The sequence below is a fragment of the Oncorhynchus clarkii genome, chromosome 2 (assembly GCF_045791955.1).
Source record: "Oncorhynchus clarkii lewisi isolate Uvic-CL-2024 chromosome 2, UVic_Ocla_1.0, whole genome shotgun sequence".
NCBI classification, from domain to species: domain Eukaryota; kingdom Metazoa; phylum Chordata; class Actinopteri; order Salmoniformes; family Salmonidae; genus Oncorhynchus; species Oncorhynchus clarkii.
The window spans coordinates 94,696,324-94,719,012 of NC_092148.1; the positions used below are offsets into that span (position 1 = coordinate 94,696,324).

The window sequence follows — 22,689 nt, forward strand, 5'->3', positions numbered from 1 at the left end:
TAGGCAGAAGCTACTCATCCTGGGGTTTATTATGGATCCCCATTAGTTCCTGTCAAGGTAGCAGCTACTCTTCCTGGGGTTTATTATGGATCCCCATTAGTTCGTGTCAAGGCAGCAGCTACTTTTCCTGGGGTTTATTATGGATACCCATTAGTTCCTGTCAAGGCAGCAGCTACTCTTCCTGGGGTTTATTATGGATCCCCATTAGTTCCTGCCAAGACAGCAGCTAATCTTCCTGGGGTTTATTATGGATCCCCATTAGTTCCTGTCAAAGCAGCAGCTACCCTTCCTGGGGTTTATTATGGATCCCCATTAGTTCCTGCCAAGGCAGCAACTCCTCTTCCTGGGGTTTATTATGTATCCCCATTAGTTCCTGCCAAGGCAGCAGATACTCTTCCTGGGGTTTATTATGGATCCCCATTAGTTCCTGTCAAGGCAACAGCTACCCTTCCTGGGGTTTATTATGGATCCCCATTAGTTCCTGCCAAGGCAGCAGCTCCTCTTCCTGGGGTTTATTATGGATCCCCATTAGTTCATGTCAGGGCAGCAGCTACTCTTCCGGGGGTTTATTATGGATCCCCATTAGTTCCTGTCAAGGCAGCAGCTACCCTTCCTGGGGTTTATTATGGATCCCCATTAGTTCCTGTCAAAGCAGCAGCTACTCTTCCGGGGGTTAATTATGGATCCGCATTTGTTCCTGCCAAGGCAGCAGCTACTCTTCCTGGGGTTTATTATGGATCCCCATTAGTTCCTGCCAAGGCATCAGCTACTCTTCCTGGGTTTATTATGGATCCCCATTAGTTCCTGTCAAGGCAGCAGCTACACTTCCTGGGGTTTATTATGGATCCCCATTAGTTCCTGCCAAGGCATCAGCTACTCTTCCTGGGTTTATTATGGATCCCCATTAGTTCCTGCCAAGGTAGCAGCTACTCTTCCTGGGGGTTATTATGGATCACCATTAGTTCCTGTCAAGGCAGCAGCTACTCTTCCTGGGGTTTATTGTGGATCCCCATTAGTTCCTGCCAAGGCAGCAGCTACTCTTCCAGGGTTTATTATGGATCCCAATTAGTTCCTGCCAAGGTAGCAGCTACTCTTCCTGGGGTTTATTATGGATCCCCATTAGTTCCTGCCAAGGCAGCAGCCACTATTCCTGTTTTTTTTTCATGGATCCCCATTAGTTGCTGCCAAGGCAGCAGCTACTCGTCCTGGGGTTTATTATGGGTCCCCATTAGTTCCTGTCAAGGCAGCAGCTACTCTTCCTTGGGTTTATTATGGATCCCCATTAGTTCCTGTCAAGGCAGCAGCTACTCTTCCTTGGGTTTATTATGGATCCCCATTAGTTCCTGCCAAGGCATCAGCTACTCTTCCTGGGTTTATTATGGATCCCCATTAGTTCCTGCCAAGGTAGCAGCTACTCTTCCTGGGGGTTATTATGGATCCCTATTAGTTCCTGTCAAGGCATCAGCTATTCTTCCTGGGGTTTATTATGGATCCCCATTAGTTCCTGCCAAGACAGCAGCTAATCTTCCTGGGGTTTATTATGGATCCCCATTAGTTCCTGTCAAGGCAGCAGCTACCCTTCCTGGGGTTTATTATGGATCCCCATTAGTTCCTGCCAAGGCAGCGACTACTCTTCCTGTGGTTTATTATGTATCCCCATTAGTTCCTGTCAAGGCAGCAGATACTCTTCCTGGGGTTTATTATGGATCCCCATTAGTTCCTGTCAAGGCAGCAGCTACCCTTCCTGGGGTTTATTATGGATCCCCATTAGTTCCTGTCAAAGCAACAGCTACTCTTCCGGGGGTTAATTATGGATCCGCATTTGTTCCTGCCAAGGCAGCAGCTACTCTTCCTGGGGTTTATTATGGATCCCCATTAGTTCATGTCAAGGCAGCAGCTACTCTTCCAGGGGCTTATTATGGATCCCAATTAGTTCCTGCCAAGGCAGCAGCCACTATTCCTGTTTTTTTTTCAGGGATCCCCATTAGTTCCTGTCAAGGCAGCAGCTACTCTTCCTGGGGTTTATTATGGATCCCCATTAGTTCCTGCCAAGGCAGCAGCTACTCTTCCTTGGGTTTATTATGGATCCCCATTAGTTCCTGCCAAGGCATCAGCTACTCTTCCTGGGTTTATTATGGATCCCCATTAGTTCCTGCCAAGGTAGCAGCTACTCTTCCTGGGGGTTATTATGGATCCCCATTAGTTCCTGTCAAGGCATCAGCTACTCTTCCTGGGATTTATTATGGATCCCCATTAGTTCCTGCCAAGACAGCAGCTAATCTTCCTGGGGTTTATTATGGATCCCCATTAGTTCCTGTCAAGGCAGCAGCTACCCTTCCTGGGGTTTATTATGGATCCCCATTAGTTCCTGCCAAGGCAGCAACTCCTCTTCCTGGGGTTTATTATGGATCCCCATTAGTTCCTGTCAAGGCAGCAGCTACTCTTCCTGGGGTTTATTATGGATCCCCATTAGTTCATGTCAAGGCAGCAGCTACTCTTCCAGGGGTTTATTATGGATCCCAATTAGTTCCTGCCAAGGTAGCAGCTACTCTTCCTGGGGTTTATTATGGATCCCCATTAGTTCCTGCCAAGGCAGCAGCCACTATTCCTGTTTTTTTTTCAGGGATCCCCATTAGTTGCTGCCAAGGCAGCAGCTACTCGTCCTGGGGTTTATTATGGGTCCCCATTAGTTCCTGTCAAGGCAGCAGCTACTCTTCCAGGGGTTTATTATGGATCCCCATTAGTTCCTGTCAAGGCAGCAGCTACTCTTCCTGGGGTTTATTATGGATCCCCATTAGTTCCTGCCAAGGCATCAGCTACTCTTCCTGGGTTTATTATGGATCCCCATTAGTTCCTGCCAAGGTAGCAGCTACTCTTCCTGGGGGTTATTATGGATCCCCATTAGTTCCTGTCAAGGCATCAGCTACTCTTCCTGGGGTTTATTGTGGATCCCCATTAGTTCCTGCCAAGGCAGCAGCTACCCTTCCTGGGGTTTATTATGGATCCCAATTAGTTCCTGCCAAGGCAGCAGCTACTCTTCCTGGGGTTTATTATGGATCCTCATTAGTTCCTGCCAAAGCAGCAGCTACTCTTCCTGGGGTTTATTATGGATCCCCATTAGTTCCTGTAAAGGCAGCAGCTACTCGTCCTGGGGTTTATTATGGGTCCCCATTAGTTCCTGTCAAGGCAGCAGCTACTCTTCCTGGGGTTTATTATGGATCCCCATTAGTTCCTGCCAAGACAGCAGATACTCTTCCTGGGGTTTATTATGGATCCCCATTAGTTCCTGTCAAGGCAGCAGCTGCTCTTCCTGCGGTTTATTATGGATCCCCATTAGTTCCTGTCAAGGCAGCAGCTACTCTTCCTGGGGTTTATTATGGATCCCCATTAGTTCCTGTCAAGGCAGCAGTTACTCTTCCAGGGGTTTATTATGGATCCTCATTAGTTCCTGCCAAAGCAGCACCCACTCTTCCTGGGGTTTATTATGGATCCCCATTAGTTCCTGTCAAGGCAGCAGCTACTCGTCCTGGGGTTTATTATGGGTCCCCATTAGTTCCTGTCAAGGCAGCAGCTACTCTTCCTGGGGTTTATTATGGATCCCCATTAGTTCCTGTCAAGGCAGCAGCTACTCGTCCTGGGGTTTATTATGGATCCCCATTAGTTCCTGTCAAGGCAGCAGCTGCTCTTCCTGCGGTTTATTATGGATCCCCATTAGTTCCTGTCAAGGCAGCAGCTACTCTTCCTTAGTTCCTGTCAAGGCAGCAGCTACTCTTCCTGGGGTTTATTATGGATCCCCATTAGTTCCTGCCAAGGTAGCAGCTACTCCTCCTGGGGTTTATTATGGATCCCCATTAGTTCCTGCCAAGGCAGCAGCTACTCTTCCTGTTTTTTTATGGCTCCCCATTAGTTGCTGCTTAGGCAGAAGCTACTCTTCCTGGGGTTTATTATGGATCCCCATTAGTTCCTGTCAATGCAGAAGCTACTCTTCCTGGGGTTAATTATGGATCCCCATTTGTTCCTTTCCAAGGCAGCAGCTACTCTTCCTGTGGTTTATTATGGATCCCCATTAGTTCCTGTCAAGGCAGCAGCTACTCTTCCAGGGGTTTATTATGGATCCCCATTAGTTCCTGCCAAGGTAGCAGCTACTCTTCCTAGGGTTTATTATGGATCCCCATTAGTTCCTGCCAAGGCAGCAGCTACTCTTCCTGGGGTTTATTATGGATCCCCATTAGTTCTTGCCAAGGCAGCAGCTACTCTTCCTGGGGTTTATTATGGATCCCCATTAGTTCCTGCCAAGGCAGCAGCTACTCTTCCTGGGGTTTATTATGGATCCTCATTAGTTCCTGCCAAGGCAGCAGCTACTCTTCCTGGGGTTTATTATGGATCCCCATTAGTTCCTGCCAAGGCAGCAGGTACTCTTCCTGTTTTTTTTATGGATCCCTATTACTTGCTGCTTAAGCAGAAGCTACTCTTCCTGGGGTTTATTATGGATCCCCATTAGTTCCTGTCAAGGCAGCAGCTACTCAGCAACAACTCAGTTTCAGAATGGGTGGCAAGAAATGTTAGTCCTAAATATTTCAAAAACTGAAAGCATTGTATTTGGGTCAAATCATTCACTAAATCCCAAACTCTCTCCCCCCTCCCTTCTCTCCACTCCTCCCCTTTCCTCTCTCCTCCCCTCCCTTCTCTCCACTCCTCCTCTCTCCACTCCTCCCCTTTCCTCTCTCCTCCCCTCCCTTCTCTCCACTCCTCCCATTTCCTCTCCTTCACTGTCCTCTCCTCTACCCTCCCTCTCCTCCTTTTCCTCTCCTTCACTGTCCTCTCCTCTCTCCACTCCTCCCCTTTCCCCTCTCCTCCCCTCCCTTCTCTCCACTCCTCCCCTTTCCTCTCTCCTCCACTCCTCCCCACTCCTCCCCTCCCCTCTCCTCCTCTCTCCTCCCCTCTCTCCACTCCTCTGCTCTCCCATACCCCTCTTCTCCACCCCCCTCTCCTCCCCACTCCTCTCCTCCTCTCCTCCCCTCTCTCCACTCCCCTCTCCCTCCTCTATCCACTCCTCCCCTCTCCCCTCCTCTCCTCTCCCTATCCCACTCTCTCCCTCCCCCATTACTCTCTCCCCTTTTCACTCTCTCTCTCTCTTTCTCTCTGTCCTCCTCTCCATTTCCCTCTTCTCTCTCCTCCCCTCTCTCCCTCCACAGTGGATAGCCCTGGCCTCTCTGTTCTTCATCCTCGTGTCCATCTCCACCTTCTGTCTGGAGACCCACGAGTTCTTCAACCCCATCGTGAACCGCACCGAGCTGGAGCTGGTGGACAACGTGACGGTGGAGCATGTGTACCAGGAGACGGAGACGGTGGTCTATCTCACCTATATCGAGGGCGTCTGCGTGGTCTGGTTTACCTTTGAGTTCATGATGAGAGTCATATTCTGTCCGGACAAGATGGAGTTCATGAAGAAAGCTCTCAACGTTATCGACTTCGTGGCTATCTTACCGTTCTACCTGGAGGTCGGGCTGAGTGGGCTGTCGTCTAAAGCGGCTAAGGATGTTCTGGGGTTCCTGAGGGTGGTGAGGTTCGTCAGGATCCTGCGTATCTTCAAGCTGACCCGTCACTTCGTGGGCCTGAGGGTTCTGGGTCACACGTTACGAGCAAGCACCAATGAGTTCCTACTCCTCATCATCTTCCTCGCACTCGGAGTCCTCATATTCGCCACGATGATCTACTACGCCGAACGGATGGGAGCGGACCCGACCGACCCGCGCGCCAGCGAGCACACGCACTTCAAGAACATCCCCATCGGATTCTGGTGGGCCGTCGTTACCATGACGACCCTTGGTTACGGCGACATGTACCCCCAGACGTGGTCTGGCATGCTTGTCGGCGCGCTGTGCGCCCTGTCGGGTGTACTGACCATCGCCATGCCCGTCCCCGTGATCGTCAACAACTTTGGTATGTATTACTCCTTGGCCATGGCGAAGCAGAAGCTACCAAAGAAGAAGAACAAGCATATCCCGCGAGCACCCCAACCAGGATCACCCAACTACTATAAGTCCAGCATCAACTCTCCTCCAACGCCCCATAAAGCACCGCTCCTTCCTGAAAGCCCGAAATTAGTCCACCCCGTTTTGGCTCTGGCTCAAAACATTACTCTGACACACGATGACGTCTTCAAAGTAAAGTTTCCAGGTGAGAAATCTCTTATTTTCTCTCCTCTCCTTCCCTCTTCATTTCTTCTCTTCTCTGTAGTCAAACTCTCCTGCAACATCCTATTGTTCAGCTGTTTGTCTCGCTGTCTGTCTCGCTGTCTCTCTCACTGTCTCTCTCACAGTCTGTCTCACTGTCTCTCTCACTGTCTCTCTCACTGTCTCTCTCACTGTCTGTCTCACTGTCTGTCTCACTGGCTCTCTCACTGTCTCGCTCACTGTCTCTCTCACTGTCTGTCTCACTGTCTCTCTCACTGTCTCTCTCACTGTCTCTCTCACTATCTGTCTCACTGTCTGTCTCACTGTCTCTCTCACTGTCTCTCTCACTGTCTCTCTCACTGTCTCTCTCACTCTCTGTCTCACTGTCTCTCTCACTGTCTCTCTCACTGTCTCTCTCACTGTCTGTCTCACTGTCTGTCTCACTGTCTGTCTCACTGTCTCTCTCACTGTCTGTCTCACTGTCTCTCTCACTGTCTGTCTCACTGTCTCTCTCACTGTCTGTCTCACTGTCTGTCTCACTGTCTCTCGCACTGTCTGTCTCACTATTTGTCTCGCTGTTTGTCTCGCTGTTTGTCTCGCTGCCTGTCTCACTGTCTCTCTCACTGTCTGTCTCACTGTCTGTCTCACTATTTGTCTCGCTGTCTGTCTCGCTGTCTGTCTCGCTGTGTGTCTCGCTGTGTGTCTCACTGTCTGTCTCACTGTCTGTCTCACAATTTGTCTCACTGTCTGTCTCACTATTTGTCTCAATCTGTCTCACTGTCTGTCTCACTGTCTGTCTCACTATTTGTCTCACTCTGTCTCACTGTCTGTATTACTGTCTGTCTCGCTGTTTGTCTCACTGTCTGTCTCGCTGTTTGTCTCGCTGTCTGTCTCGCCGTTTGTCTCACTGTTTGTCTCGCTGTTTGTCTCGCTGTCTGTCTCGCTGTTTGTCTCGCTGTCTGTCTCGCTGTCTGTCTCGCTGTCTGTCTCGCTGTTTGTCTCGCTGTCTGTCTCGCTGTCTGTCTCACTATTGGTCTCACTGTCTCTCTCACGATTGGTCTCACTGTTTGTCTCACTGTCTGTCTCACTGTCTCTCTCACTGTCTGTCTCACTGTCTGTCTCGCTGTATTTCTCACTGTCTCTCTCACTGTCTGTCTCACTGTCTGTCTCACTGTCTGTCTCACTGTTTATCTGTAGACGCCCTCCCTCTACTCCCAGTGGCTCAACCAGGTAACTCGGCCACTTCTGATTTAACAAATTCATCTCTCATTTATTAAAAGATCAATAAGCTTTATGATTAGCAGTTTGAGATGTAGCCCGTGGAACGTAGCACATGACTCACTGCCACCTTCCTAGCACTCTCACAGCCAGTCTGGCGTCTGCCTCCGTGTCACACACACCTATATAGTAATAATTATGTAATGAAGATTCATATATGTGTAAGGGGCTTACATCAAGGCAATGAAAATATTTGTTAAAGATTCTGTAAAACTAAATACCCGTATGAAGGTAGCGATTGTTGTTGTGTAGTAATTTGGCATCAATAACAGAAATGTTGTTACTATGGTAACTACAACAGCTTTACTATAAAAGAAAGAGCAATTTAAAGTTCAGTGTTAATTTTAGGTATATAAAGGACAATCGCATCAAGTTAAGTACTGGACAAGCATGGCACACATTAACTAACAGGGACAAGCATGGCACACATTAACTAACATGGACAAGCATGGCACACATTAACTTGTGCTGATCATGAATGCAGGCGACTAACATGCGCTACCGAGGTACTAGGCTGCTACTTGTCAGGTCAAGTGGGTTGATGTTTTTAAGGCTAACATACTTGTCTCACGTTGGCAATAATAATAATAATATCCTTCTGTAGCACGCTTCAAATCCTGCTGTTGACTGTCCGAAGCAGTGCTAGTATAATTTATTTAGCTTCTTATGGGCGTCCCACCTGGCCAACATCCGGTGAAATTGCAGATCGCGAAATTCAAACTACAGAATTATAAATATTTAACTTTCATAAAATAACAAGTGTCAAACATCAAAATAAAGCTTAACTTAAATACTAACTTTACCGAACAAAACATACATGTATTGTGTAACATGAAGTCCTATGAGTGTCATCTGATGAAGATCATCAAAGGTTAGTGATTAATCCAGCCGCTCTGTCAGATATCAAAAAGGCTTTATGGCGAAAGCAAACCATGCGATTATCTGAGGCCCCGCATACAAAACCATGAAAAACATATTTCAACCAGGCAGGTGTGACACGAAAGTCAGAAATAGCGATATAATAATTGCCTTACCTTTGATGATCTTCTTCTGTTGGCACTCCAAAAAGGTCCCAGCTACATCACAAATGGTCCTTTTGTTCAATAATGTCCTTCTTTATATCCATAAAACTCAGTTTAGCTGGCGCGCTTCAGTCAATAATCCACCCAGTTTCCCTCCATCAAAATGCATAAAAAATGAATCCCAAACGTTACTAATAAACTATTCCAAACAAGTCAAACAACATTATTAATGAAACCTTAGGTACCCTAATATGTAAATAAATGTAAAAATTTAAGACAGAATTGTTATTGTCTTTACCGGAGAAAAATACCAAAGAACTTGCTCTCTTCCACGGTCTTGGAAACACTACAGCCAAAATGGGAGCCACCTAGAAAAACTACAATTTCGGGCAAATTTTTCCAAAAACCAGCCTGAAACTCTTTCTAAAGACTGTTGACATCTAGTGGAAGCCCTAGGAACTGCAATCTGGGAGGACTTCGCCTTATAATAAAAGTGAAAGCCATTGAAAATAGTGGTAGGCTGACATTTTTTTTGGTTTGGGGGGGGGGGGGTTGTCCTCAGGGTTTTGCCTGCCATATCAGTTCTGTTATACTCACAGACATTATTTGTGTTTTCTATCCAAATCTACCAATTATATGCATATCCTAGCTTCTGGGCCTGAATAACAGGCAGTTTACTTTGGGCACGCTTTTCATCCGGAAGTGAAAATACTGCCCCCTACCCAAGAGAGGTTAAACAGTCAGTAATATTTTATTTGAATCATGCTGGGATATGTGCAATACAGAATGTAGCACGCAACATAAAGCTTTCATACCCCATCTTCTAATTGAAGGTGCTGCACCTAGAATTTCTCAGACCTTCTCCCCTATGTGGGCTTCCGAGTGGCACAGCATTTCAGTGCAAGACGCGTCACTGCAGTGCCTGGTTCGAATCCAGGCTGTGTCACATCCAGCCGTGATTGGGAGTCCCATGGGGCGGTGCACAATTGGCCCAGGGTCGTGGCCGGGGTAGGCCGTCATTGTAAATAAGAATTTGTTGTTAACTGACTTGCATAGTTAAATAAAGGTTAAATACATTTAAAAAAGCATTGTAAGATAGGTGAATTGCAACAGCACTATGCTCCATTCAAAGCACATTTCCTACCCCTCCCCCGCATCCAATTTCCCTATAACATAACGGAGACTTACGTTTTTCACTTTTGACTTTGGTTAAAAGATATTTCACAGCGATTTAGATAGCACAATAATTCCCTACGCTGTTCAATGCTTGTTTCCTCACATAAACCCGAAATAGAGCTAACAGTGTCGAATTTTAGTAACCAGGAAATTATGATTTTTCTATATTGGTCACTTGACCCTACTTCCACTAGATAACACAGCCACAAAGTCAAAACAGCTTTCCCATTTTGACAACAGATGCCTCTCCAGCGGCAGAAATCAATAGGCGAATATCACAGCCAAGCACAACACTGGAGGGTAAGTAGCACTTTAAAACAATATCATTCCCCTATTACTGAAGCTATATTATGGATATTTTCTTGAAATTATGTTTTTGTTGTTTAAAATATCCTATATGTAGCTCCTTTAAGCTGGTAATGTAGTTGTTTGTTACTAAACATCATATGATTCACTTTTGACAGACTTCAGCACTGAGTAAAGGGAGGTTAGCCTCTGAGGGAAGGAATGAAGTTGTATTGAATTGAATTGGGATGCCCATTTATCTAATTGTTGCAGTTCTCTGCTCTGGTCTCTTGTTTGGCAGTTGGACAAGAAGCATTGAAATATTTAATTTGATCAGAGTGTTTGACCTTGTTGTCTGTATCTCCTGGAGAAATGATATTCTAATTTTACTTCTATGGAATCTCCTGAATCTCCTGATCTAATTCTGTTTCTATGGAATGTCCTGTTCTAATTCTGTTTCTATGGAATATCCTTTTCTAATTCTGTTTCTATGGAATATCCTGTTCTAATTCTGTTTCTATTGAATGTCCTGTTCTAATTCTGTTTCTATGGAATCTCCTGTTCTAATTCTGTTTCTATGGAATGTCCTGTTCTAATTCTGTTTCTATGGAATCTCCTGTTCTAATTCTGTTTCTATGGAATATCCTTTTCGAATTCTGTTTCTATGGAATATCCTGTTCTAATTATTTTTCTATGGAATATCCTGTTCTAATTCTGTTTCTATGGAATCTCCTGTTCTAATTCTATTGATATGGAATCTCCTGTTCTAATTCTATTTCCATGGAATCTCCTGTTCTAATTCTAATTCTATTGAATCTCTTGTTCTAATTTTAATTATATTTCTTTGGAATCTCCTGTTCTAATGTTATTTACATGGAATCTTGTGTTATAATTCTATTTCTATGGAATGTCCTGTTCTAATTCTAATTCTATGGAATCCCTTGTTCTAATTTTTTTTAAATTAAATCTCCTGTTCTAATTCTATTTCTATGGAATCTCCCGTTCTAATTCTATTTACAGTGGGGCAAAAAAAGTATTTAGTCAGCCACCAATTGTGCAAGTTCTCCCACTTAAAAGATGAGAGAGGCCTGTAATTTTCATCATAGGTACACTTCAACTATGACAGACAAAATGACAGGCCTCTCTCATCTTTTTAAGTGGGAGAACTTCCACAATTGGTGGCTGACTAAATACTTTTTTGCCCCACTGTATATGGAATCTCCTGTTCTAATTCTATTTCCATGGAATCTCCTGTTCTAATTCTATTTCCATGGAATCTCCTGTTCTAATTATATTTCCATGGAATCTCCTGTTCTAATTCTGTTTCTATGGAATCTCCTGTTCTAATTCTATTTCTATGGAATCTCCTGTTCTAATTCTGTTTCCATGGAATCTCCTGTGTGTCTGTCTGAAGATTCCAAGCTGAATGGGGAGGCGGCCAATGCAGCTCTAGCCAATGAAGACTGTCCTCATATAGACCAGGCCATCTCGCCAGAGGAGATTTTCAGCCCCAGTGAGAGAGAACGGCCTTGTTGTCTCATCACCACAGCTGCAGAACGACCCAACCACAAAGGGTGTAGAGTCAGGAGGGGTACGTACACCTACAGTAACAGCCAAACACAGTCCAACCACACAAGGGGAGGAGGGAGGAGAGTTATGTACTGTAACTGCCAAACAAAGGCAGCTATTAAACGGGTTGCTTTCCCTACGACCTGATTTCTCATAATCATACATACAGTACGCAATTTCAACCTGTGGGCCAACACGCATGTGAACATGCATATGACGCAAACGCACACACACACACACACACACACACACACACACACACACACACACACACACACACACACACACACACACACACACACACACACACACACACACACACACACACACACACACACACACACACACACACACACACACACACAAGGTTGTTATCCAAGCCTTTGCTCTACCCCCTAACTGTCATCTTATAGATCTGCATTCTGGTTTGACCTCTCCTCCTAACAATAGACAGCGGTCACTTTACATTCGGTTTTGTCTTTCTTTTGACCAACGTGTTTTTGAAACGTCTTTGTCGATGATACCTGTAGCTACCGTAGCTCTGTAGAGAAGTGCTCTGAACTCCATAGAACACGACGGGTCATTAAAGACGCCCTCCAGATTCAGCTAGTTTGGAACCTTTCCCATTGAAAAACAATATCCCAAGTAAATACAGTAATGTACACACACTTAAGCAGATGTTTTTTTGTTGTTGTTGAGTTTTTTTTTTTTTTTAAGACTCATCTTCGAAAGTCTGAGTTCTAAAAATACTTCTGCAAAAAAATCAGAAGTAAACTCATGCCACTAGATATATAAAATAAAAATCATAATTACAGGATATTACAGGACATTACAGGATATTACAGGACATTACTGGACATTACAGGACATTACAGGATATTACAGGACATTACAGGATATTACAGGACATTACTGGACATTACTGGACATTACTGGACATTACAGGACATTACTGGACATTACAGGATATTACAGGACATTACTGGACATGACAGGACATTACAGGACATTACTGGACATTACAGGACATTACAGGATATTACAGGACATTACAGGATATTACAGGACATTACAGGATATTACAGGACAATACTGGACATTACTGGACATTACTGGACATTACAGGACATTACTGGACATGACAGGACATTACAGGACATTACTGGACATTACAGGACATTACTGGACATTACAGGACATTACAGGACATTACTGGACATTACTGGACATTACAGGACATTACAGAACATTACTGGACATTACAGGACATTACAGGACATTACAGGACATTACAGGACATTACTGGACATTACTGGACATTACAGGATATTACAGGACATTACTGGACATTACAGGACATTACAGGACATTATTGGACATTACTGGACATTACTGGAGAGCCCATGACATCATAAGATTGAAATAGTGCAAAGGGACAAGGGTCTGCGTCGCAAATGGCACCCTATTCCCTACATAGTGCACTACTTTAGACCAGAGCTCTATTCCCTATATAGTGCACTACTTTAGACCAGAGCTCTATTCCCTATATAGTGCACTACTTTAGACCAGAGCCCAATAGAACTCTATTCCCTATATAGTGCACTACTTTAGACCAGAGCCCAATAGAACTCTATTCCCTATATAGTACACTACTTTAGACCAGAGCCCTATGGAACCCTATTCCCTATATAGTGCACTACTTTAGACCAGAGCCCTATAGAACCCTATTCCCTATATAGTGCACTACTTTAGACCAGAGCCCTATAGAACCCTATTCCCTATATAGTACACTACTTTAGACCAGAGCCCTATGGAACCCTATTCCCTATATAGTGCACTACTTTAGACCAGAGCCCAATAGAACTCTATTCCCTATATAGTGCACTACTTTAGACCAGAGCCCTATGGTACCCTATTCCCTATATACAGTGCACTACTTTAGACCAGGGCCCTATAGAACCCTATTCCCTATATAGTGCACTACTTTAGACCAGAGCCCTATAGAACCCTATTCCCTATATAGTGCACTACTTTAGACCAGAGCCCTATAGAACCCTATTCCCTATATAGTGTACTACTGTTGATCAGGGCCGTATATTTGGGATAGAGTGTCATTTGGGATGCAGAAAGTACTATAAGATGTAATCAGACGTATTCCAATTATCCTTTTCCTTTAGAACCAACTTCTCTGGTTTTAAACGGCCTATGTGGCATCGATACCCAGCTAGCAATGAGGAATCTGGCCCAGAAGCGGCCATCTTCCGGGAGGCCGGAACTGATTGAATCGGCCCGGAATCGGGTGTTGGACTCGACACGGAATCAAAATTAACGACTGCCCAGAACCGGCCCCAGTACATCGACCCGTTTCCATCTACTGGAATTCAGCCGACTTTGCCAGCATCTCACCAGGATCCCCCAGAGGCGGCCCGATCCAAATTTTTATAAATGTATACAAAACTACCCAATTTAGTAATTTTAAATATCACTATTATACATTTTATACATACAGGCTCTATCCACACAGTTTTTAATGCCTATCAATTGCCTTGCACAAAGTATCAAAATACTAAAATACTACACAGTACTCTTAAAGAATTTCGTTTAAATGTTATTTGTATTTTTTGATCACAGAAACAATGAGAAAATATGGAAAAATAAATAATTATATGTTAATTATATAAAGCAGCCCTTAATCATCTGCCAGAGAGTAGCCCCAATCGGCCCGAGGCCTAAGTAATACATTTGGGCCCGATAACTCACACCTGACTCTTGGCCGAGTGCCCCAACTCAGCCGGAATCGGCCCAGATCCACTGTGCTAGCTGGGTATGAGTCAGAAACATTGATTATAGTGTCAAAATTGACTATAAAGTGTAAATAGGATAATTTTGGCCATAAAGTCAGCCTCGTCCAAAACTACGTTTTGTAAGTGAGTTTGTCACGACATACAGGATGGGTGGATATGGATTAGGATCATGTGACAAATACAATTAGATTTGATTAGGATCATGCCCACTTGCCCAGTGACTTGATAAGTTGATTGGGAGTCCCATAGGGCAGCGCACAATTGGCCCAGAGTTCTCCCTGGGTTTGGCCGGGGTAGGCCGTCATTGTAAATAAGAATTTGTTCTTAACTGACTTGCCTAGTTAAATAAAAAATGTAATTAAATTGTGGCCTGGCTGCTCAATGTGACTGCTAGCTTCATTGACAAACACAGAGTTGGAACTTAGCCAAATAGCATTTTTTTGGGCGGGGGGAGAGGGGGGGCTGATAAACAGCATTTAGCTTGTCCTTTATTTACCATAGTTTGACAGCTTGAGGATGATGAAGTTGTAGACAGGTTATAGTTCTCAGAAATCAGTCCTGAGCACAGCCAGACTTTCCCGACTCGATAGACTGAATGCAGTGCACTGACCAGTTTTTCAGGCACATTTTTTTAAATTGAGAAATACTGCACCAAACACCTTAGCTAGATGTAAAACTGCGCAACGAAGATCTCCTCAGCAAAAAAACATCTAAATGAATGACAGATTTCTTGATTTATCTTAGATGAATTCTGACTTTTTTTTAAAAAATTTTATGAAGTGACTATTTTATATACACACACAACATACATAATGTACCTATATATAATGTTCCTATATGTTATACAAACAAAACAACCCATTTGAGATGTTATTATATGAAATACAATGTGCTTGTGAAGAAAGCCTTGATGTATGTTTTGTTTGTTGTTTTACTGGCTCTATCATGTATGCAGCTACCTGGTGTGTTTGTTCTACTGACGCTATTGATGATGAACCCTGCTGATGATTAGGAATCTGACGCTATTGATGAGGAACCCTGCTGATGATTAGGAATCTGACGCTATTGATGAGGAACCCTGCTGATGATTAGGAATCTGACGCTATTGATGAGGAACCCTGCTGATGATTAGGAATCTGACGCTATTGATGAGGAACCCTGCTGATGATTAGGAATCTGACGCTATTGACGATCATCATGATGCCCTGTCTTGCTGATGGGTGTAATTAGTGTGGTGTTAGAGCCCAACGCTAATAGATCGCTAATAGACTATGGAGTATGAAGTCCTGTGGCTTATGAAGTCCTGTGGCTTATGAAGTCCTGTGGCGTTATGAGGGGCTATGTGAAGTTGCCTCATGACAGAGTAAAATAAAATGCCCAACCCTAAATTTGTAAAACAACAAACACTGTAAAAAAAAAAAAAAAGATTATACTTATAAATGTCTGTCTTTTAAAAAAAATATATAATTCATGACTACGCCAACTCTAATCCAGTCTGTGTTTTAACTGGTATCTAAAAGCACAAAGCTATTGTTCTATTGGGGCTTGAGCCAACAGTGACCTAACAAATCTCTTATTGCCATCGATGCCTAATGTATGCAAAACCTCAAGTTGGCATTCCGTTTCTCAAGTTGGGGGATTCAGCCCTTGGCTCTCAGTTAAAGGGAACACAGGACAGAATCCCAAAATCTACAGGGAGAATCGGTAAAAAAAGTGTAGCAGACTGCCAACATATTCTCCAATATACTGTAGCAGACTGCCAACATATTCTCCAATATACTGTAACAGACTGCCAACATATTCTCCAATATACTGTAGCAGACTGCCAACATATTCTCCAATATACTGTAGCAGACTGCCAACATATTCTCCAATATACTGTAGCAGACTGCCAACATATTCTCCAATATACAATATACTGTAGCAGACTGCCAACATATTCTCCAATATACTGTAGCAGACTGCCAACATATTCTCCAATATACTGTAGCAGACTGCCAACATATTCTCCAATATACTGTAACAGACTGCCAACATATTCTCCAATATACTGTAGCAGACTGCCAACATATTCTCCAATATACTGTAGCAGACTGCCAACATATTCTCCAATATACTGTAGCAGACTGCCAACATATTCTCCAATATACTGTAGCAGACTGCCAACATATTCTCCAACATACTGTAGCAGACTGCCAACATATTCTCCAATATACTGTAGCAGACTGCCAACATATTCTCCAATATACTGTAACAGACTGCCAACATATTCTCCAATATACTGTAGCAGACTGCCAACATATTCTCCAATATACTGTAGCAGACTGCCAACATATTCTCCAATATACTGTAACAGACTGCCAACATATTCTCCAATATACTGTAGCAGACTGCCAACATATTCTTCAATATACTGTAGCAGACTGCCAACATATTCTCCAATATACTGTAGCAGACTGCCAACATATTCTCCAATATACTGTAGCAGACTGCCAACATATTCTCCAACATACTGTAGCAGACTGCCAACATATTCTCCAATATACTGTAGCAGACTGCCAACATATTCTCCAATATACTGTAACAGACTGCCAACATATTCTCCAATATACTGTAGCAGACTGACAACATATTCTCCAATATACTGTAGCAGACTGCCAACATATTCTCCAATATACTGTAGCAGACTGCCAACATATTCTCCAATATACTGTAGCAGACTGCCAACATATTCTCCAACATACTGTAGCAGACTGCCAACATATTCTCCAATATACTGTAGCAGACTGCCAACATATTCTCCAATATACTGCAGCAGACTGCCATCATATTCTCCAATATACTGTAGCAGACTGCCAACATATTCTCCAATATACTGTAGCAGACTGCCAACATATTCTCCAATATACTGTAGCAGACTGCCATCATATTCTCCAATATACTGTAGCAGACTGCCAACATATTCTCCAGTATACTGTAGCAGACTGCCATCATATTCTCCAATATACTGTAGCCATTCAGGTGGCCTAGTTGAATGTCAACATGTCTGCTCCTTTAAACCATTCCAGTACCACCCTGTGCATGCATGTTGTTGAACTAGCTGCTACTACATCTGATGCACTCAATGCATACTACTGACACACTCAATGCATACTACTGACACACAATACATACTACTGACACACAATACATACTACTGACACACTCAATGCATGGAGAATACCACTGTTGTTGACCTCACTGACTGTCTGTTGACATTTGTGTTTGGAGAAAACAAAAAACAAGACAGCAACAGGTTGTAAGAAATACAGAGACAGACCAGGCTGACATGGGTCCATCATAGAGACAGACCAGGCTGACATGGGTCCATCATAGAGACAGACCAGGCTGACATGGGTCCATCATAGAGACAGACAAGGCTGACATGGGTCCATCATAGAGACAGACAAGGCTGACATGGGTCCATCATAGAGACAGACCAGGCTGACATGGGTCCATCATAGAGACAGACAAGGCTGACATGGGTCCATCATAGAGACAGACAAGGCTGACATGGGTCCATCATAGAGACAGACAAGGCTGACATGGGTCCATCATAGAGACAGACAAGGCTGACATGGGTCCATCATAGAGACAGACAAGGCTGACATGGGTCCATCATAGAGACAGACCAGGCTGACATGGGTCCATCGTAGAGACAGACCAGGCTGACATGGTTCCATCATAGAGACAGACCAGGCTGACATGGGTCCATCATAGAGACAGACCAGGCTGACATGGGTCCATCATAGAGACAGACCAGGCTGACATGGGTCCATCATAGAGACAGACCAGGCTGACATGGGTCCATCATAGAGACAGACCAGGCTGACATGGGTCCATCATAGAGACAGACCAGGCTGGCATGGTTCCATCATAGAGACAGACCAGGCTGACATGGGTCCATCATAGAGACAGACCAGGCTGACATGGGTCCATCATAGAGACAGACCAGGCTGACATGGGTCCATCATAGAGACAGACCAGGCTGACATGGGTCCATCATAGAGACAGACCAGGCTGACATGGGTCCATCATAGAGACAGACCAGGCTGGCATGGTTCCATCATAGAGACAGACCAGGCTGACATGGGTCCATCGTAGAGACAGACCAGGCTGACATGGGTCCATCATAGAGACAGACCAGGCTGACATGGGTCCATCATAGAGACAGACCAGGCTGACATGGGTCCATCATAGAGACAGACAAGGCTGACATGGGTCCATCATAGAGACAGACCAGGCTGACATGGGTCCATCATAGAGACAGACCAGGCTGACATGGGTCCATCATAGAGACAGACCAGGCTGACATGGGTCCATCATAGAGACAGACCAGGCTGACATGGGTCCATCGTAGAGACAGACCAGGCTGACATGGGTCCATCATAGAGACAGACCAGGCTGACATGGGTCCATCATAGAGACAGACCAGGCTGACATGGGTCCATCATAGAGACAGACCAGGCTGACATGGGTCCATCGTAGAGACAGACCAGGCTGACATGGGTCCATCATAGAGACAGACCAGGCTGACATGGGTCCATCATAGAGACAGACAAGGCTGACATGGGTCCATCATAGAGACAGACCAGGCTGACATGGGTCCATCATAGAGACAGACCAGGCTGACATGAGTCCATCATAGAGAGACCAGGCTGACATGGTTCCATCATAGAGACAGACAAGGCTGACATGGGTCCATCATCCAACTGCTGCCCTGGTATTGTCTTGTACTGCACTCGAAACACTCTGCAGAGTACTCAAAACACGCTCTGTTTTCCAACTGAAGGTTATGACAAGCCTTGGAGCTTCCTAAACAGCATGTCTGGCATGAGCGGCCATGATGCCTCTGCAGTGTCGTCCTCCTGCGTTTCCTCCCCCAAGTCCATGCTGTCTCCTCCAGCACTCTCCTTCCCACATCCCATCCATTCTCTTAACTCTAGCATGGTTTACCAGGACACTTTGGGCTTGTCCATACTCAACCCCTAACGGTAGCCCCTACTCACTAGACACGTGAAGATCTGAGAGGATTGGATAGGTGTAGGCAATATGGTGATAGCTCCACCTAGCCTATCAGTTGTCACCATAATGCTTAAGCCTCTCCAAACCCCTCAGAAAACCAAGTGGCTAGGGGTTGTTTCTGGACAAATCCTATCACTATGTGACTTGCTCTCTCCTCATCTCTCCTCTCTCCTCCTCCTCTCTACTGCTCTCTCCTCATCTCTCATCTCTCCTCCTCTCTCCTCTCTACTGCTCTCTCCTCATCTCTCATCCCTCCTCCTCCTCTCCACTGCTCTCTCCACTCCCCTCCTCCTCTCTCCTCTCTACTGCTCTCTCCTCATCTCTCACCTCTCCTCCTCCTCTTTCCTCTCCACTGCTCTCTCCTCTCTCCTCCTCCTCTCTCCTCTCCACTGCTCTCCTCTCTCCTCCTCCTCTCTCCTCTCCACTGCTCTCTCCTCTCTCCTCCTCCTCTCTACTCTCCACTGCTCTCTCCTCCTCCTCTCTCCTCTCCACTGCTCTCTCCTCATCTCTCCTCTCTCCTCCTCCTCTCTACTGCTCTCTCCTCATCTCTCATCTCTCCTCCTCTCTACTGCTCTCTCCTCATCTCTCATCCCTCCTCTCTCCTCCTCCTCTCCGCTGCTCTCTCCTCATCTCTCCTCTCTCCTCCTCCTCTCTCCTCTCTACTGCTCTCTCCTCATCTCTTCTCCTCCTCTCGCCTCTCCACTGCTCTCTCCTCCTCTCTCCTCTCTACTGCTCTCTCCTCCTCTCTCCTCCTCCTCTCTCCTCTCCACTGCTCTCTCCTCATCTCTCATCTCTCCTCTCTCCTCCTCCTCTCTCCTCATCTCTCCTCTCTCCTCCTCCTCATCTCTCCTCTCTCCTCATCTCTCCTCTCTCCTCTCTCCTCCTCATCTCTCCTCTCTCCTCATGTCTCCTCATCTCTCCTCTCTCCTCCTCCTCTCTCCTCTCCGCTGCTCTCTTTTCTCTACTACTGTCTTCTTTCTTCACAGATTTAGTTTTACACTGGCCTTTCTTCCTGTTTTCCTTTCTTCCTGCTGTCCTTTCTTCCTGTTTTCCATTCCTTCCTGCTGTCATTTCTTCCTGTTTTCCTTTCTTCCTGCTGTCCTTTCTTCTTGTCTTGGGCGTGTCATCAGCTCCAGTTCATATTCAGTACTGCCATACGGGCCTCTTTGCATTGATTACCCAGTTCAGCTGCAGAGATAGCTCCAGTAAAGCATTGATGATATATACTAGTCTGATACAGGATATTATCCCCTATTGTCTATACGTTCTCCCTTTCTATAATTGCCTGTTGCTTTTGATTTATCATACTTTTGATTTTTTGTTCTATATTAATAACTTTCCCTCTGCTTTTTTAAAACAAAAAACTTGTGAAAGAAAGACAATTTCATAAGATGTATTTAACCCCTGCTTTACAATGTTTATGATGCTGAAGCTATGGTTTTACTTATTGGGAGTGTTCAGCTCCCAGCTGTTGGCTGTGGCTCAATGGCACCATATTCCCTACATAGTGCATCACTTTTGATCAGAGCTCTGAAGACCCTGGTCCAATGTCGTGCACTTTATAGGTAATAGGGTGCCATTTTGGGAGTCCCACAGTCCCGTTGTTGAGTATTTCCCGTGAAGTATTTATTTGTTGCAAAGTTGATAAGTTCTAAAATACGAGACTTGACTTTGTAAACTCTGAGAGTGGCAGTTCAGATCCCTACCCCCCAAAAAAAATCTGGAATGAATAGAGATCTAGAATGCTGAAGATTCTAGAACGAGGAAATGGTGACGATTCTTTTTTGATAATAGCGATGATATTTTGTTGTCAACAGAAACTAAACTGTGGTTTCATTTGCATGTGTTGCATGAGATTTTATGTTCAACACGAGAAGCTAACTATCACATGTAAGAAAAACATTGTTTTCTTTCAAAAGCTTTTTATTTTATTTATTATGCACACTTGAAATCAGCTTATTCTATAGCAAGAGACTCTTAGTAGAAAGGTTTTATGTAGCTGACACATTTTTCCCTTTCCCAAATTCAGGTATTGTTAACTTACTGTATGGTTTTGGGCAGGGGTTGGAACCAAAATTATTGTCCAATTGTTTTGTTCTAAACTAGCTAACAAGCTTGTGTGTGAACAGCGGCACCATAATTCAAATATAAATAAATAAATAAAAAGTCTTAAGGCCTTTGCTGACTGTATGTCGGATTCAGTCTTTTGCGATCATCACGTCACATTGTGAGATCATCACGTCACATTGTACGATCATCACGTCACATTGTGAGATCATCACGTCACATTGTGAGATCATCACGTCACATTGTGAGATCATCACGTCACATTGTGAGATCATCACGTCACATTGTGAGATCATCACGTCACATTGTGCGATGTTACCAAATTAAAATCTTGACATCAACCTGGCCAGATGGTAAGATTTGCTTCAGTTTTGTCGTCACATTCTGCGATCGACTTGAGAGGCTACGTCGACCGACGTAGTCTACGTCAAATGCAGCGTTGTGTTTGATCTGCCCTTATGACAGCACCAGCAATGCAAGCCCATCTCTATCCTTATGAGAGAGTTAATTGAGTTTGGAAAAACTGAAAATAGTTTTCACATACAAACTTTATATGTCAGAATCAAATAGGCTTCCCTGAAATAGGGGGGGGATTGGTGATTTTATGCATTTATCAAAATCCTATCAGGTAACCTGATTTCAGATGTCATGTAAACAAGATTATTAGGGAAATCGTATTGGAAATCGCTCTGGCAAAGGATGTAGGCGTTTTAATTCTGTGTGTACTCAGTGCCGGCCGTGTTCTTATTTGTCAGTCACCAGGATCGGCTCGCAAACACCAGCCAAAATTCATGATAAAGGCTAAAACCAATCTGACATTGCCATAACTTTGTCTGAGCCTACGACCGCAAGTAGTGGCACTGATTCAGCAGACCTAGACCCTGTCTCACTGAACCAGCCAAGACGCAGTGGTACTGAACCAGCAGACCTAGACCCTGTCTCACTGAACCAGCCAAGACCTAGTGGTACTGAACCAGCAGACCTAGACCCTGTCTCACTGAACCAGCCAAGACGTAGTGGTACTGAACCAGCAGACCTTGACCCTGTCTCACTGAACCAGCCAAGACGCAGTGGTACTGAACCAGCAGACCTTGACCCTGACTCACTGAACCAGCCAAGATCTAGTGGTACTGAACCAGCAGACCTTGACCCTGTCTCACTGAACCAGCCAAGATCTAGTGGTACTGAACCAGCAGACCTAGACCCTGTCTCACTGAACCAGCCAAGACGCAGTGGTACTGAACCAGC

General features: G+C 44.7%; 1 protein-coding gene across 1 annotated transcript in view; it reads left to right on the forward strand.

Annotated features, from left to right (window-relative positions):
• LOC139383294 (voltage-gated potassium channel KCNC1-like) overlaps positions 1-22,689 on the forward strand; it is a 53,754-nt gene that overhangs the window by 26,410 nt on the left and 4,655 nt on the right. Inside the window, exons 2-5 of the mRNA XM_071127757.1 lie at positions 5,196-6,180; positions 7,374-7,406; positions 9,893-9,952; positions 11,352-11,528. Of these exons, the coding sequence (XP_070983858.1) occupies positions 5,196-6,180; positions 7,374-7,406; positions 9,893-9,952; positions 11,352-11,528 (1,255 nt within the window). The remainder of the gene's footprint in view (positions 1-5,195; positions 6,181-7,373; positions 7,407-9,892; positions 9,953-11,351; positions 11,529-22,689) is intronic.